The sequence below is a fragment of the Lygodium microphyllum genome, chromosome 17, assembly GCF_053477565.2.
Source record: "Lygodium microphyllum isolate KBCC chromosome 17, Lygodium_microphyllum_v1.1.10, whole genome shotgun sequence".
In the NCBI taxonomy this organism is placed as follows: domain Eukaryota; kingdom Viridiplantae; phylum Streptophyta; class Polypodiopsida; order Schizaeales; family Lygodiaceae; genus Lygodium; species Lygodium microphyllum.
Genome location: NC_141151.1, coordinates 79,976,450 through 79,994,670, shown reverse-complemented (window position 1 = coordinate 79,994,670; position 18,221 = coordinate 79,976,450). Strand labels below are relative to the sequence as shown.

At 44.9% G+C, this 18,221-nt stretch overlaps 1 protein-coding gene across 4 annotated transcripts in view; it reads left to right on the top strand.

Moving 5' to 3' along the window:
• LOC148022081 (mechanosensitive ion channel protein 1, mitochondrial-like) overlaps positions 1-18,221 on the top strand; it is a 166,153-nt gene that overhangs the window by 53,387 nt on the left and 94,545 nt on the right. For all 4 annotated transcript variants that reach the window (XR_015694455.1, XR_015694456.1, XR_015694457.1 and 1 more), the window contains exon 5: positions 5,822-5,978. Coding sequence is in view for 1 of the 4 variants with exons in the window: in XM_087697698.1 (XP_087553824.1) it covers positions 5,822-5,978 (157 nt within the window). In the remaining 3 variants the exon portion in view is untranslated. The remainder of the gene's footprint in view (positions 1-5,821; positions 5,979-18,221) is intronic.

Below are 18,221 nucleotides of genomic sequence, written 5' to 3'. Positions count from 1 at the left end.
TCCTTAGGCATTTATCCTAGTAGTGTGTGGGATAGGTTTGCTTTTTTTATAAAGGACTTGGATATATTTCCTCTCTGATACTTAATTGGCCGTGGCCCTCCATTACTTATGTATTCTAAAAATAAAAAAAGTCCATTATTGATTTCATTTTCCTTTGTAGAAGTTGGTAGGCCCTTGGGCAGCTGACAGGCACCCTTGGTACGATGCCCTGGCCTCTTTGGGATGCTCACTTGGGCTTCCTTGGTAAGATAACCATTGCCTTTGTAGTCTTGATAGGCAAGTGGGTAGCCATCGTGCACCCTTTGTCGGATACCTTGGCTGTACGCCTTGGGGTAAATAAAAACTTTTAGCTAGCTCATTTTTCTCACTTAGTTTTGGGCCTGAGAGGGGGTGTTGAACTAAGAAATGCACTTAGCTACTTAAACATCCCCAAAACAACTTATTTCATGTCTATTTTAGGCTTATTTTAGTTAAAATCCTAAAATGGATCACAGATTGAGAGAGTTAAGTGGGGGCTCCCATACTTTCTATAAATAGGTAGCCTGCCCTCCACTCTTCCCATCTCGTTTTTGCAGTTTTCAAGTCTTTTAGCTTGCTGTCCATACCCTAGTGTGGAGGACATTGCAGTCCAAGCTGGCTATTGCTGTCTATATCAGTTTGATGCTTGTTTTCCACCTTTTCCATGCTGATCGGAGTTGATTACAAGCGGACGACTATTGTTGAGTGCTACTGCTACTGACGTCAGCCTGCCACGTCACCATCCTTATTGGTGACTGCTGATTTACTGCTGCACGGACAGTTTTCTCTCTCCTCCAACTGTCGCCCTGTTGCATTTGGCAGTCTCTCACCTTAGCCAGCTGTCGCCTAGCCTGCACAAGCTGCGTTTTGGTATTTTCTCTCTCACTTTGCGTTTGTAGATTCTCTCTCCTCACTCTGTATTTGCAGATGTTCTCTCTCCTCAGCTTGCGTTTGCTGCTACATATTGCCATCTGCATCAGATCGAGCACACGTGCTGCTGGGTTTGCTAGTGTTCCACATCTAGAGGCTTCCTTGCTGCGTTTCGGGATCCGTTCAGAGTATGACACACTCTCCAGCTCATTGTCCCCGCCCTAATCCTCCAGGTACAAGAGTTTGTGGTACAATATTTACTCTTTGCATAGTGTGTTTGCTGCATGAGCATTGTATATTCAACAGTCATTCATTTCATTATTCTCTGTGTTCAGTGTCTTTGAGTTAACCTAACCTAACCCTAACCCTAACTATGTTTTGTGATATCAGTTTGTGCCTTGTTGTACGATTGGTATTGTGTTAGTCTCTCTTCACAATAGGTGATTTTCAGGTTGGCTAGATTTTACATCAGCAATTAGCCAGTTTCCATGGGATGTAGCATGTTGGTCCATTTTGGGCAGCAGCTGGCTACATTTCTTGTGCACCAAATAAAACAAAATTTTGTCAATAACACCTTAGGAAAAATCCTCTTGAGGTACAATACAAAGTACAAAGAACCTTGTAAAGGTTATCTAGGTATATCATAAATACATCGGTTATGTGAACAAACAAACTATAGGCTATAATGCTAGACCAGTTGATGGGCTGTTTGAGAAAAGGTGTGAGAGTCCTACGTCCATAAGGAAACATCTCTCTTCCTCTTTTCATCCTCTTAGAGCTACGTTGAAGCCTCCCCCATCTCTTGCAGAGAGTATGAATGATCTCTGTCCAAATCCTCAAAGGGGTTGCTGCAGTTGGCCATATTCTGCATGGTTTGCCTATTTAGAGGCTGCCTCAGCTGTGCTTCCTATTCAGCCAGCTTTCACCTACATTCTCTTCATCTTCACTTGTAGTCTTCATCATGTGCCTTTCATTCCGGCACCCTCACTAATGTGCTTTGGCATTTGTGTAGGGGCTTCCTGTACTCAGCTCATTATTGTGTTCAGTTTCAGACTTGATTCCTTCATCATTCCTGTGGTCTTCTATCAGACTCTTCTCTCTGTCTTCATATTTATTGCTTCTACAAGTGAAATAACTTTCAATGTCATCAGCTTCGCTTGGAAGTCATGGACTATCTAACTTGCTAAGACTGCCATATGTCCATATCATTAGACCATTCATTGACTAAACCTCATCCGTGCAAGGAAAGAAACTTGTGGTAATCATCACTCTAGCTAAACATATGTAGACTGTAAGAGGGCAAACTGAGAAGAAAGAGTGTAGAGTGGGGAATGTGAGAATACATTAGGGTTTGTAGAGAAAACATAGAGCATACAAATGGGATTAGCACAATGAGCTCATATAAAAGGAAATTAATGAACGTTGGAACTGAACTGGCAAACTAGTATGTGAGGTGTGATATCATCGATGCTCAAGGAGTGGAGGGGTGTCCATGAATCATTCTCTCATTGAAGCGGGATGAGGGAGAGTGTCATCCTTTGGAATGGATCTTGAATGCTGCAAAGTACCAAGCTCTATGCCAAAAGAAGTAAAATAATGTTAGAAAGATAGAATGGCTGAAGGGGAGTTAAAACATAGTAGTCTTGTGTTGCGAAGGTTGAGGGGATGCCGGAAAGGAGGAAAATGCAGCAGTAACAATGACAAACAGCAGTGCACCAATGAAACACAGACACTAGGAAAGATGCCCAGCTGAAATGATGGCAGCTGAGACCAAATGCAGTAGTTTGGAGCAAGATGATGATAGTAGGAGGTTGGTGATGATGGACAGCAAGTTGTAGTGCATAAAATGCAGCAGTAGCTTATGCAGACACTAGGGAAGATGCCCAACTGAAATGATGAAAGCTGAGACCAGATGCAGCAATTTGGAGCAAGATGATGGTAGTAGCATAGTACGGGGGAGTTTCGGAATGGGAGAAATGGAAATAATAAAAAATGGAGTTTTGACCAGTTTTGGAAACGGGGACGAGTTTCAGATTCTTGCCTAAAATCCATACATAGGTACTTAAATATATCAATGCCCACAATAACATTTACCCAAATTTGACACAAAATGATAACCCTTTATGTCACATGATCCATGAAGTTTGAACATGTTATGACTTACATTATACATGATCATTGCAAAATTGAAGAACATAAAATAGAGACTCACAACTTACAAACATTGGATTGAGCAAGTAATAGAGTTGTGATCTGCATAGATATTAGAAATCTTAGAAGAGCATAATGAGCATATCATACATGCTAGTGAAACGATGGAGCTCAATATCCAAATACTACTGTCAAGACTCAAAACAATAAAATGACACATGATATTGAGTGGCAAGTCCAAAACACATGAAAGCAGAATCAAGATACATATATCCATCAACATCATCTAATAAAAAACGTATGTGCATTTGTCATCATAGAATGATAGGTCATTCTATTACCACTTGCACCATATTTTGGATGCCTATATCGGTGATGACCTCTTGTATGTGGTTCCAAATCGAAATGCGTGTGATGATAAGACTTGTGGGAGAGGCATCGATGGCACTCTTGTATGTGGTTCCAAATCGAAATGCGTGTGATGATAAGACTTGTGGGAGAGGCATCGATGGCTTTAATGAATATGTTGCCTTTGCATGAAGGCACAAAAATGTTATAGAAATTCCTTTATGAATGTTTGACCACCCATCATGTAAAATCGCGCATTCATATTCGATCCAAGTTTCCTTCAATGGCTCCAATCGAACCTCCATGGATGCCTTTTCCCTTGTCAAATCTCGTGTCCACAATGGCCAGTTGAGGGAATTTCCCACATACATCCAATGTGGCTAACTACCGTGAAGGTTGATAGTCCTTTTCCATTGTTGTGTGGTGGCCACATTGAAAGGAATGGCACATTGAATGAACAACCATATGAGCTCTCTAGTTGCATGTGCCATACCTTGCTATTGAAACCCTGAATGGATACTTACACCTTGCAATGAGCCCCTTTGTCCACTAGAAGATTCTGGTGCGCAGATCGGACGCAGATAGCTCACGTGGTGAATCCCGGAAGGTCCCCAAGAACAAAGTACTCTACCTTTTTGCACAAAAACCCATGTAAAAGCATGCACGACAAGAGGCAAGAGACAAATTGGGTTCAATCTCCCCCATGCCTTGTGTGAGCGCTTCACAAAGCATGTATTTTATGTATATTTCCAATCTTCATGCTCAATAATAGCCCAATTACAAAAATATGACAAGCTTTTTAGCTTTTGAGTTTGCTTTCTACAAAAATAGGAAAATAAAGCTAATGGACGGTGCCCATAGTGTCTGGCACGCCCAATCTCAATGTCCAAATAGAAATAACATATCCAGGCGCATAAGCGCATACAAAATAATAATAAATAATCGATGTCTCAATAGACATAACAAAATATAGGCGTGGCGCCTATCAAAATATAGTCCAAATGTCGAAAACCCGCTAGACTCCAATGCTTTCCTCCGCCACTGCTGCTATCTCTACACATCAACTGAAGCATTCACAATCGTTAGTAAAATAATACAATTAAACCGACAAAAGTGAATACCTAGCAGTCTTCAGCTACATAAATAAATCAACTGGTTAGAAATAAATCCTAACCTTAATTTATTACGAGTGCGCACTCTAAACTCATAAACGTTTATTAATTTAATATGCATTTTGCGGAATCACCCGCTATGGAATCACCCATGTACACACTAAATTAATGAAACGCCCGAAAAGGACAGGCGTCCCCATCAACTTCTCGCACAAAGAATCCTCTTTGCGTATGAGCCCCGGTCATCTAAGTTTACGGAATCCACCGTAAAACCTCACGGAATCCACCGTGGAATATGGCAATGGAGACCTTTTCGTGCGAGGATCCGGCACAGATACGGATGTATCTCTTTTCGATGTCCCCATTCGGCTAGCCTCTACTTGACTAGCTTGAGCTTCATTAGTAGTAACATGGGATAGGTTTTGGGGATGTGAATAGGGGGATTGGGACAAGATAGGGATGGGATGGGACTAGAACAGAAAGCTAGAAACAATCGCAATTTCTAGGTGGCTTAATAGGGAGATCAACAAGATGCAGATGCTAGACACGTAACTCTCGACATGTCCATCAATTCATCAGTGCCTGTTTATGGGCGATCACACTTGTACATCAACTTATTTTTTAGTATTTTTGCACTGTCACAGCCTAGGAGCCTTGCTCATTTCTTCCATTCACTGAGTTCATTCTCTTTGAGCTATTCCCTTTGTGTCTATGTTTCCATCATGTGTGATATCTAAGAGACTTTTGTGACAAATTTTAAGTCCATGAAGTTTAGCAGGCAGTCAGTTACAGTAACTCACTTTCCAGCATGCCATAGTCTATATGTGTAGGGCTCAAAGTCCACAACACTGCATTTGGCCATTGTGATCCCTTACATGATAACCGGGTTTGATTACACTTTTCTAGGTCTCTTTCTTCGTATGAACAGCTCATAGTCTAAGTTAGGGGAGCACTTGCTTGGCTGAAAAACTCACTAAGTTGGATTCCTCCCCCCCCTTGGGGTTTGGTTCCAAGTTGTGTGCTCAGCTTGTTTAGGCAACCCAATATGGAGCAACTATCAGTTTTCAGAACTCTTGACTAGTGGATGTAGGGTAGCCCAAGCAAGTGTCTTATCATCACTCAGCTTTTGTAGCCATATGGACATTATGGCCAACGTGTTTTAGAATATTTTTATTATATGAATCTGTGGGAATGTGGAATTTCAAAAGGGCTATTTGAAAGAGTTAATATATGTAATTTTATGGCTCTCTTTTATGCACAATGTAACTATGTCTTCATGTGCTTTACAGATGTAGGCCTTATTTGTGACTGTTTGATTGCAGATTGTATGTCTCTGGACCATTGCTCAAGCTTAGGTTTGGACTACAAATGGTTGCAAAAGTTCGATCAGTGGGTTTTATTGTCATTATTACATGGTTCTTGCTTCGTTGGAAGAACTTGATATTAGAAAAATTGATTTCTCAAAACAAGTCAGAAGCGGTAAGTTTTTCTCCTTTTATCTTTATAATAAGTACTGTATACGAAAACAATCAGATGTACACGGCCCTTTGGCCAGCTTCTAAGACCAGTGTGAAATCCCATGGTGAGTCTTAGATCAAGGTCACCTACTCTTCTATTGTTTCTAACCAAGAATTTTATTGTGCTTTCTTGAGATTGACTTTGTTCAGCAAGCAAAGTTAAGGCCTGGACAAAATCTCACTTTACTATGGTTTTTTGGCTAAAATCAACTCCTAAAACAGTCCGAAGAAGAGTTATTTGAAAACCAACGCAACAGAAGATTAAACCAGCTTTCCTTAACTTCTGTAACTCCTCAAATAGCCCATCCCTCAATTCAAAAGGCATATGCCTTACTTTCTGATGCACAGGACGACTGCCTTCTTTTACAGCAATAGTATGAACAGCCAGGCTGGGAGGAATGCCTCTCACCTCATCATAACTCTAAGCAAAGATGTTGCGGAATTCTTGAATCAAGGACACATAGTCCTCCCTTCCTACTGAACTGAGCATGGAACCTAATTTAATTGGCCATGAATCATTCGGCATGCCAAGGTCTAACTCAATCACATCCGCATCTCTTATCCTATCTTGCGGCTCTTGTCCGGACAGTTAGACGCAATATGACCAGTCTGCTCACAGATAAAGCATTTCCTCTCAGCCATTAAAGCCTTTCTCTCTTCAAGAGACCTGCGCACAAAAGGTTTCTTCTGGTCCTTTGACTGCTGTCCAAAGGACTTGGCTGGTTTCTTCTTGAACTGCCAAGGTTTACCTGTGCTTTGAGAAATCTGAGAAACCTGTTTACCAAATGGCTTCTTTGCTGAAAATTTCTCAGATTTGTCCTGTTTAATGCTGCCCCCAAAACCACTTGACTGTCCCAACAATAATGCATTTCCTGTGGTAGCATTCTCAATTAACTGAGTCAAAGTGGTGACCTTTGTCTTTGTACAATAATTCCGGAGTTCCTTGGGCAGCCCATAGCAATATTTCTCTATCTGCTCGGTCAATGGCACAACCCTGTAAGAAGTGACTGGAAGCAAAGCCTCCCAAAACTTCTTGTTATAGTCTTCCAGATCCTTGCATTTAGATGCATCCAAATTGTGCCAAACTGACATAACATTAATCTCAAATTCATTGGTCAACCAAGCAGAAGCAAATACTTGCTTGAAGTAAGTCCAAGTAGCAAGAGCCTGTCCTTGCATCAACAGTGTACTCCACCACTGACTAGCATTGTCTTTAAGAAAAGTGGCAGCTTTCCGGACCTTAGAAGGCTCTGTAAAGTTCCCTCCTGCAAATGCGGCATCAAACTGCTATAAGAAAGAGAGTGCCTTAGTCCTATCTTCAAACCCTCGAAAGATATCAAACTGTATGGCTGCACCCCCTTCCTTGTATGGCTTTGGCTTCTCATGAGCCATCAAGGGATCCGTAGGATATGCCTGTAACATAGGAACACTAACAGGTGGCATAGGAGTTGTCGAACCACTGACTACAGGGCTTGTAGACACAATACTTGCTTGCTGATTTTGATAACCAGCCATACCAAAAGTGCCCTGTGGCATGCCAAAACTGCTCTGAACTCCCTGAAATCCAGGCTGCATGCCTATATTACCATACATGGGGTTTGACATAAAACCCTGTGTACCCCCAAACACTGTTCCTGGTACATAAATCTGGTTTCCAGGTGCATAACCAGCCATACTCTGAAATACAGATCTACCTCCAAAGTACCTAGAATGTACAGAGGTCGGTGGGAAAACCTGTGGTAAAGCGTGAAAACTGTTTCCCTGTCCATTTAAGCCAACATTTGGCTGCTGTAAAGTGGCAGGCTGAATTGGCAATGCCTGTGTAACTAGCGTTTCTGCCACCTGTTCCTGGACAGTCGGAACCAATCTTGGAGTCTCCATTGACTCCGCAAGCTGCCTTGGTGTTTCCATCGAATCTGCAGCATGCTTACCCTTATCCTGGACCTCTACTGGATCCGAAATCTTTGCAGGTTGCCCAACTTGCTGTAAAGGAAAAGAGGGCTGCAAAAATGCCAAAAACCTTGGATTCTGCCTCACTTGAGTAAACATACTCACAGCAGCAACTAATTGAGTCTTGAAAATGTCTTCATCCATAGAAGAAGCCGTAAGAACTTGTGGCTCAACCATAACAGGAGGAGTAACAAACTTTGGAGGTCTAGAAGACTCTCCCACCTCATGAACAACAGGGATCTCCTGTGATGAAGACGCTTCCTCTTTGGTGTCTTCCTTTCTATCAGCCATAATGCACAATTCTGTGTCTTATACCCAAACAAACCCTGGCTCACTCTTTAGGGAAAAAGTGATTCAAATCCCGGCAATGGAACCATGTAACCGGCCTGTTCACTGGAAAGGGCGGTAGTGTACAACCAAAATACATAAATGCTTTCACCCAATTCACCGTCGCCCACTTTACCTGAACTTAAAGACACAGAATCAAGAAGACATACAGGAAGCTAGAATGCTCTTGTTGTGACATAGACACCCTGTTGGCCCCTAAGTTAGGCGCCCCTTGCGGTATTTCTTTATTTTTAAAAAGAGAGAGAGTACAATGGGCTGTCTTTCACCTATTTTGGGTGAAATTTGGCAGCATAACAGTACAATTACTGACCCAAAACAAGCCAACCAGGAGGGGAAACTCTGCCCAAGACTGAATCTTCTGGTTGGAGTGCAGAATTGACCATTTCAGCCTGCTGTATTTACTGGTTCAGACCTGTTCTGAAACCTGTTTACAACTCTTACTGTTCCCTGTACTATTCAGCCCACTGTAATTACTGGTTCAGACCTGTTCTGACACCTGTTCTCAGCTCATATTGTTCCCTGCACTGTCCTGCATCATCTGTGCCAAGTGCCCCTTGATTCTGACATCAATCGGGCTCTGAAATACCCTCTGAACAGTCCAGAATCAGTTCTGGTTTAGTGCTGTTTCAGGCACTTGCTTGGTGAGGTTACCACCCTCACCTATTCCTGCTTGTGGGCAGCAAACAACTGCTCCTGTTCCTGGAGAAAGGAGGCTCTTGCCTCATGCAAAAACAACATATTCCAAACAGCTATACCTGAATCAGAAGAAAGGCCCTTGATTCTGCAGCATAACCATACTGTCAGGGAGAGAAAGAGAGAGAATAGAAAGCAAGCTCAGCCCTCTGTGCATCATAGACAAGGTAGACCAGCTCTCAAGAGCTCTCCATCTGCAACAATTTTTCACAAATGAGCCCCTATCCATCAAAAAACTGCACACCAGCCCTCTTTAAAGAGGTAAGTGCACAACTTTGTGCCAAGTGGCAGCACTGGAAGATATTTCCCATTCCAGCCTTCCGGTCTAAAATTCTCCATGCTTGGTGCAGAATTTGACCCCAGCACAGACCAGAGGATTGATCCTCGTGCAAAAACGAAGATAATGACGCGAATAGATTCTGGGGTCCAAAAATAGTAACTCCCTAAATTTTAGGAGTTGCTTCCATTGCATCCCCACTAGTCTTCTGACCATCTTTGCAGACTATGGCTACATCCAAATCTGTAATGTAGCTCAACTGAAAGTGAATTTCCACTGATGACCCCACATGGACTAATCTCTCGCAGATTTGTCCATCTTCACTTTGAACTAGTCTCTTCCAGGCTAGTTCTTCAACACACTTGTCCATATACACTTTCACAAGTCTCTTCCAGGCTTGTCAATCTACAGTGCCATCAGTCTCTTCCAGACTTGTACTGGACCTTAACTGTCTAGTCTTGACTCACTAGACATTCCTGTCCGTTTCACATACTGGCCATGCAACTCAGGTATTTAGATTTCAAGAGGGATCCTTCCAAAAAGAAAAACCAAATAAAATATGTAATAAAGAAATCAACAAAAAGGTAATAGTTGTCACAGTCTTGTGACAATGGGACCAAATACAAGGTCATAAGCATGAATGCAACTTACACAATTTTTTCAGATAGGGTATGATGGCAATGATATCCTTAAGAAGGCAAGAAGGTATTATAATTGTAATAGAGGTATACAACCAGATAATCCTCTCAATGGGAGTTTCAAGAGTAGGTAGATTAGGAGTTTCAAGAGTGTGTTTGCCCATGTGAATGAGCTCTTGGGTCCCATAATACAAGGCTTAGCTAAAAACTTGTAATTTCCTTGCTGTTGTGAGAGCAGAGGATTGAGGTACAGCTGGGATTCAGTAGACAGTGTGAGAGTGAGAGACAGAGTTGAAGCACGACACCCAAGAGAATAGACTGAATGAGTGTAACCTGAAAGTACAAAGTACAACCCTTAAACCTTAGGGTTGTAGGGGGTGTTCACACCCGACATACACTAAGTGCCCAAATGTGTGTAACATAAGCACATAAGTATATACGACAATAAGACCATAAGTTTGGGGGAAAAAACCTCTCCTACCGAGAGTAAAAAGTGCCCCAGTGTCCTACTGATCACCGACACTCCCATATGAGCGTAGGCGTAAGTAAGGCGTGAGTCAAATACCCAACAAACCCCCCTGGAGTGAAGAGTGATCAAGAGTACAAGGATCATCCGCCACCAAAGGATATCAAATTTAAACCATCTCGAAATGCTTCAAATTTGTCACGAGGAAGAGCTTTGGTGAAGATGTCTGCCACATTACTGGTGGTAGGACAATAGACAAGGCTGATATCACCTGCATGTAGCCTCTTTCTGACAAAGTGATAGTGAATCTCAATGTGTTTCGTGCGAGCATGAAACACTGGGTTCCGTGCCACTGCAATGGCACTCTGACTGTCAGTGAACAATGGAGTAGGCTTAGTAACAGATGCATCCAAATCAGCTAGCAACCGTCTAAGCCATACGCATTCAACTATGGTAGTGAAAGCTGCCTTGTATTCAGCTTCACATGACGATGTGGCAACAGTGGATTGTTTCTTGCTAAGCCAAGAAATGCAAGAAGAGCCAAGAAAGAAACAATTGCCACTAGTAGAGTGACGTGTATCATAATCACCAGCCCAATCAGAATCACTGTAAGCATGTAACTGCAGTGGTCCCCCCTTGGCATAAAGCAACCCAAGAGAACGAGTACCCTGCAAGTAGCGAAAAACACGCTTGACAGCTTGCCAATGTGACATTCGTGGCTGATGCATATACCTGCTCAAAGCTGAAACTGCAAATTGTATGTCCGGCCTAGTATTGCATAGATAGATAAGACATCCAACTGCAGGAGCATATGTATGTATATCAAACAAATCACTGTCATCATGTAATGACAGTTTCAGTCCAGGTTCCATGGGAGTACAAACTGGCTTGCAATCCTGTAAGCCAAACTTCTCAAGAAGCTGCCCAATATACCTTGACTGTGATAACCCAATACCTCGAGCATTATGTATGAACTGGATGCCCAAGTAGTAATGCAAAACTCCCAAGTCAGACATGTCAAAAGTTTGCTGCAAATTTTGTTTGAATGCTGAAATCTGATCAGCATGTGTTCCAGTGAGCAAAAGGTTATCAACATAAAGACATAAAATCAGCATAGATCCCCCTTCTTTACATACGTAAAGGGTAGACTCAGATGAGCTGTTTAGAAACCCCTGACCAAGCAAGTAAGCATCTATCTTTTCATACCAAGCTCTAGGAGCTTGTTTCAAACCATATAGTGCCTTTTTGAGCTTGCATACCAAATGTTCTAAGCCTTCAACTGCAAAACCAATGGGCTGCTGTACATAAACTTCCTCCTGAAGTTCCCCATGTAAAAATGCAGTCTTGATATCTAGCTGATGTACTGTCTAACCATAATGTGCAGCCAAAGCAATCATAGACCTGATGGTCGTCATACGGGAAGTAGGAGCAAATGTCTCCTCATAATCAATGCCCTTTTTCTGTGCATAGCCTTTAGCTACCAGCCGTGCCTTGTATTTATCAATGGATCCATCTGCTTTTCTTTTCAATTTGTAGACCCATTTCGTTCCAATGGCTTTCTTCCCAAATGGCAAGGACACCAAATCCCAAGTTTGATTCTTAGTAATAGAATCTAATTCAGCTTGCATAGCTGCCATCCAATGCACACTGTGTTGTGCATCCTCATAACATTCAGGCTCTTCATTATCAAAAGTACTTGCTACCATAATAAACTCCATGGTATGTGCTGAATCATGCAAACGAGTTTGCCTTCTAGTACGACCAGCCATGGGTGCATCCAAAGGACTATCTTGCATAGTCTGCAAATACCATCTAGGTAGCTGTCTAGCATCCTGGCTGTGTGCAAGCTCTTGCTGAATTTCAGTTTCAGCATGATGCTGAATATTTCGATCAGCCAATGGCTGAATTTCTGCACTTTCCATAGGAGAAGCTGGCTGAACATTAGGTTCATTTTCTGAACCTCCAGCTGAATCACCAAAATGGGCAGCAGCCCTTCAAAAACATCACGGGCAGCCTGATATGTGTCCAAACCAGCCAAGGATAATTCTGATTTTTCATCAAAAACAACATCCCTGTTGACAAAAACCTTCTTTGTAATGGGATCATAGAGTCTGTAGCCTTTGCTCTCATTGCTATATCCCATAAAAATGCATTTAACAGCCTTGTTGTCCAATTTTCTTCTAAGTACCTGTGGAATATGGGCATAGGCTAGACACCCAAAGGTACGAAAGTGACCAACAGAAGGTTTACGGCTGTTCCAAGCCTCAAATGGTGTGATGGTCTTCAAGGCTTTGGTAGGGCATCTGTTCAAAATATGGCAAGCACACATGACTGCTTCCATCCAAAAACTATGAGGCAAGCTCTTTGCCTTCAGCATACATCTGGCCATCTCCATGAGTGACCGATTTTTCCTCTTTGCTACCCCATTCTGCTGTGGAGTATAAGCTGTAGTATACTGATGGACTATGCTCTTCTGCTGCAAAAAAGAATTCAGCATAGAGGACATGTATTCCCCCCCTCGGTCCGAACGGAGAGTCTTAATTTTGCATCCAGATTGGTTTTCAACAAGTGCACTGAAAGCCAAAAATGCATCATACACTTCTGACTTCTTTTTCAAACAGTAGACCCAGCAAAAACGTGTAAAGTCATCAATGAATGTCACAAAATAATAACAACCACCCAATGACATGGTCTGCATAGGCCCACAAACATCTGAATGCACCAACTGCAATCTGGTTGTTGCTCTGAAAGCAAAATCACGAGGAAATGAGAACCGATGCATTTTCCCCAAAATGCATCCCTCGCATAAGTGATCAAGAGGTCTCTCCAAGAGAGGTAAGCCATCCAACATCTGAGTATGCTGCAAAAGTATCAAGCTGCCAAAGTTTACATGCCCCAAACGAGCATGCCATAACTCCGCCTGTATCATAGCAGGAGTAAGAGTGGATGTCAAGTATGCTGACTGATCTACTGAAAGAGCATCCAGCTCATATAAACCATGACACAAAGATCCTGTCAAGACTAAAGTCATGCATTCTTTTTCTCTAACCATGCAACGGTCATCATCAAAGGTGACCTGCATACCACAACGTCCCAAAGAAGAAATAGAAAGCAAATTCTTCTTGATTCCAGGCACAAACAAAGCATCCTGCAGGCGGAGAATAGAGCCATCAATGGCTGTGAGCTGAATCTCCCCAATACCACGAATAGGGTATGATGCATTTTTGGCACACTGTACCGATTTCCCAACGGGAGGTACACTAACTGAAGCAAACAAATCTCTGCGAGATGTAATATGTCTAGAAGCTCCTCTGTCAAAGAACCAAGTGTCAGCATCCTCTGTAGAGCTAAGTGCTCTATCGGCCCAAGAGATGTCATAACTGCAAGTGTAAAAACAATAGTCCCTGTCCACAACAAAGGACGCGGACTCACTAGCAGTGGAAGGAGTAGTAGAAACAGACATTCTTGACTCCTTCTCTTTGGCAATGCGCTTTCTGCACTCAGTGATATAGTGGCCGGGCTTCTTACAATAATGACATTTTCCTTTCTTTGCTTGCGTCCCCCCTTGTGACTGATTCTGCGATGTGCCCGAAGTGCTAGAACTCTGTGGAGCATTTTTCACCTTGCTGTTCTTGCCTTTCTGTCTTGCCATAAAAGCCTGCTCAGAGACTATAGCATCCACACCACTATTTTTCCGTGTTTGCTCCTCCTCGAGAAGCAAACTAACCAGCTGAATGAAAGTGAGTGGGTGCTCAGCAATCCTCATGGTGAGGTTTAATGCAGTATGAAAAGACAAGTACGAAGGAGGTAAGGAATTCAAGGTGGTGGATATCAACTGTGCATCCGAAAAATACTCATCTACATTCATGAGCTGCTCCCTCAAGTCCTGAATCTTATTTAAGTGATCTTGCATAGAATCACCTTCATGCATCTTTAGAGTTTCCAACTCTTTCTTCAAGAAAGAGATCCGAGTCTCATTCTTTCCTGCAAACATATGCTCCAAAGTCAACCATGCATCTCGTGAAGAAGATGCTGAACGGATATGAGATATGATGGACCGCTGAACTGCCAGAGCAATCAGCGACAAGGCCTGTGCATCACGGGTATCCCAAGCTTTTTGAGCTGCAGTTCTTGGAGGAAGTGGCTGAGGTGGAGCGGGCTGAGGTCCCCACTGTCCACGTGCGCCATGGGGAGGAGGAGTAACGGGAGCTACAACTCCCGGTCGAGTTTCCTCTCCACTGACATAATCCCATAAATTCTTGGCCACTAATACATTCTTCATCATGAATGATCAAAGGGAATAGTTGTTTCCGTCCAGTCTGTCTTCCTTGGATACATACGTAAAGACATCACCTCCCTGATTTGCCATGATGACAAATTTCCAAAGACAAAATGAGCAATGTCAAAGCAGTATGAACTAGAAACCTGCAAATTTCCAGAAATTGCAGCAAACACGTTTCTGCAATTAATGTGCAAGGGCGTACTCTGTCAGAAAACCGTCTTTTAATGCACGCTTCCCAAGGTGCAAACAGTGCACTGCAACACTGTTATCTCAAAATCCCCAAAATTTTTTGCCAAAATTTCTGTCAAAACAGTCTTTCTGTGACTGTACCAGCAGTTCAAATGCAACTGCCCACAAAATAAACAAAAGCCCCAAAATTTCTGATGATCCAGTCCAGAAATTTGCATGAAATTTATCCCCCACTTGTTCTGTGCTTGCCGCGTGTGAACCTCCTCTTCCAGAACTGTGTTCTGGGCTGAAATTAAAAAAAATTTTGTTTAAAATTGTACCTGATGCAGAGCAGGCTGGCGAGCAGACGCAGGTTGCTGACGTGGACACGTCAGACTGCGGGAGAACAGTCGCGAGCTGCTGACGTGGAGGTTTCAAAACGGCGGGCAGGACGGCTGACTTGCGGGCTGCGCGTGGTAGGTCGTCTGGCGGGCGTCGTCTGACGTAGTGCTACTGACGTGGATGACAGGCGACGCAGGACAGTCGAGTCGTCTGGCGGGCGGACTGTAGGCGGACAGTCGAACGAAGGCTGCGCACAGAGGAACAGCGCGCTGGTGAACAACGCGCCTTAGTGCTGACGAAACTGACTGCTGGCGAGACTGACTGCTGACGTGGGCTGGAGCTGGCGTCGCCCTTCAGACTGGTGGCGACTGGCGAACGTGCTGGAGGCAGACGTGCTGGAGCGGAACTGGCGTGGACTGCAGGCTGCTGGCTGAAGCTCAGTTCAGAGCTTGAGCTCTGATACCAAATGTGAGAGTAGAGGATCGAGGTACAGCTGGGATTCAGTAGACAGTGTGAGAGTGAGAGACAGAGTTGAAGCACGACACCCGAGAGAATAGACTGAATGAGTGTAACCTGAAAGTACAAAGTACAACCCTTAAACCTTAGGGTTGTAGGGGGTGTTCACACCCGACACACACTAAGTGCCCAAATGTGTGTAACATAAGCACATAAGTACATACGACAATAAGACCATAAGTTTGGGGGAAAAAACCTCTCCTACCGAGAGTAAAAAGTGCCCCAGTGTCCTACTGATCACCGACACTCCCATATGAGCGTAGGTGTAAGTAAGGCGTGAGTCAAATACCCAACAGCTGTCGCGCTGCTGCCAGCCATTGCGCCTCCACCCCCTCTCTTGCCGTGCCATTGCACCTCCCCCGCCTTCTTTGCTGCCATCGCATCCCCCCCTCCAGCCCGCCATCGCGCCTCCTTCCCTAGCCTGGCCGCCATTACGCCTCCTCCCCTCCCTCCGTTGCGCTGCGCCCATCTCCCCCTTGACGCGCTAGCTCCTCCTTCCCCCCTCCCCACGTTGCCCCCGTCTCCCTTGCCCTGCGGCCCCGTTCGGCAGTAGATTGCACAGGCTTTGGAACCAAGATGGCTTTGCTGACAGGCCCATAGGTGGATGCGGACGGCTTTATACGGGTCCAGAGATGATAGAGAGGGAGACGGCAGGGGGGCCACAATTAGCCCTTCAGACACAACCACGGCAGCAGGGAGCAGGAGGGCGAGCGTCACCCCCCCCGGCAGAGCACCACGCGGCCCCCTCTCCTCGTCCGACCCCACAGGACCACAGGCCTCCACAGCCACCTTCCACGGAGGCGTCACAAGCCACCTCACCCAAGGGCTCACATCCCTCCCCCCCCCAACAACCATCTCCCCCGCCGATCAGCCCCCTTGATCCCCACCCAACCCCCCACAGGAGGTGTGTGTCTCCCTCTCTGCTCCCCACAGGAGGTGAGGAGCCCCATACATCGACATTCTCCACTCATCAGCAGCCTAGCCCCCCCCCCCCCCCCCCCCCCCCACACACACACACAACCACTAGCTCATCCGTCCATGCTGCTTGTCACACTTTCCCGAGACAGGTGCAGGTGCTACCATAGGAGTTTTTTCGCAGTGGGCCATGGTCTTACCTGAGAGTTGCGGAGTGCGGAGAGTTCCCACTATCTCTAGAGGTGGGAATCTTCGTGGTATGCAAGTCAAGGAGTGGTAAGGTCCATCTACTAGCACCACCGGATGGACCAAACTATGCTTTCTTCCTTCAGTCCTCTCATACAGGAGACTGGACGATGACACAGATAGAGGAGGAGGTGAAGAGCCAGGTGGTAGACCATATCTCCCAGTGGATGGGAGGAGGACTGGCACTTTTCTCCCAACAATGGCTAGGTTTCATAATGGACATTAATTGGTGGGCTGGGGCAGAGGTCCCACATTTGAGCATTATCTTTCGAGCCCCTCTGCAATGGAGAGCTCCGATGGATGTGATTGAGTGGCCCCTGGCACAGGCGGCCCGTTTCTACTAGTGTATAGAGTCACACCTCTCTGCTTGGCTAATAGATGCCCTCGTGGTATCACTAGGTGCATCCATCACCCCCATGGTCCATTATCATGGGGGAATGGAGCTCACCATTCAGGCTGGTAGCAAAGCGTATCCGCATGCCCCATAGCTCTTTTTCTTCGTCAGCAGCTTCCACAAAGTGAAGAGATGCCTGTTTGCTCAGTCACATGTTTCCCTATGAGTTTACATTTTGCCCTGGAATGTGAATAGCCTCCACTACAATGGAGCACGTGGTTCCACAAAGTTGATTGTTCGGCATGAGAGCTATAGCCATCCCTTGCCAAATGAATCGACATTTTACTTTTGCAAGAGCACAAGCTCACTCTCGCCCAGGCCCACAGCGGGTAGGAAAGGTACTCCTAGGCAGCTCACACACTTATTGGGAGCACACCATCGGTGCCTACGGCAGGAGTGGTGGGGTATGCGCCTCTATTGGCCCGAGCCTCACCGCCTGTGTATGGGACCACGGGACGATTGTGGCAGGGAGGGTTCTATGGATTGGATTGGATATTGGGGTCTCATGCCTTGGAGTCCTCAATGTCTATGCCCCTACTGAGGTTAGGACACGCAGCAGGTTCTAGGTGGAGATCGCAACAAGTCTCCCAGAGGTGGACTCCTCGATTATTGGAGGAGACTTCAACAACCTAGAGGCCTTAGAGGACCAGCAGGGTAAAGGCAGAAACTACCAGGGCATGGCTAGGGAGGAGTAGGAGGCATGGGAGGTCTTACTACTGGCAGTAGAAGCACGTGATGCTTGAAGAGACCCAGCTTTCCACAAGAGGGAGAGCTGCTGGACTTCTCTTGGGAATACAGGCGGCTAGGTGGAAGTCTGTTGGAGCAGCTGGACAGGTTTTATGTGGGAGAATGGGGATGCTCTTGCGGAGTAGTTGGCTAGCACCACTTTGTCCGATCACTGCCTGGTTCTCCTGACACTTGATGCCCCAGCCTCTGCCCTAGACACACGATCTTGTCGGATCCCTGACTC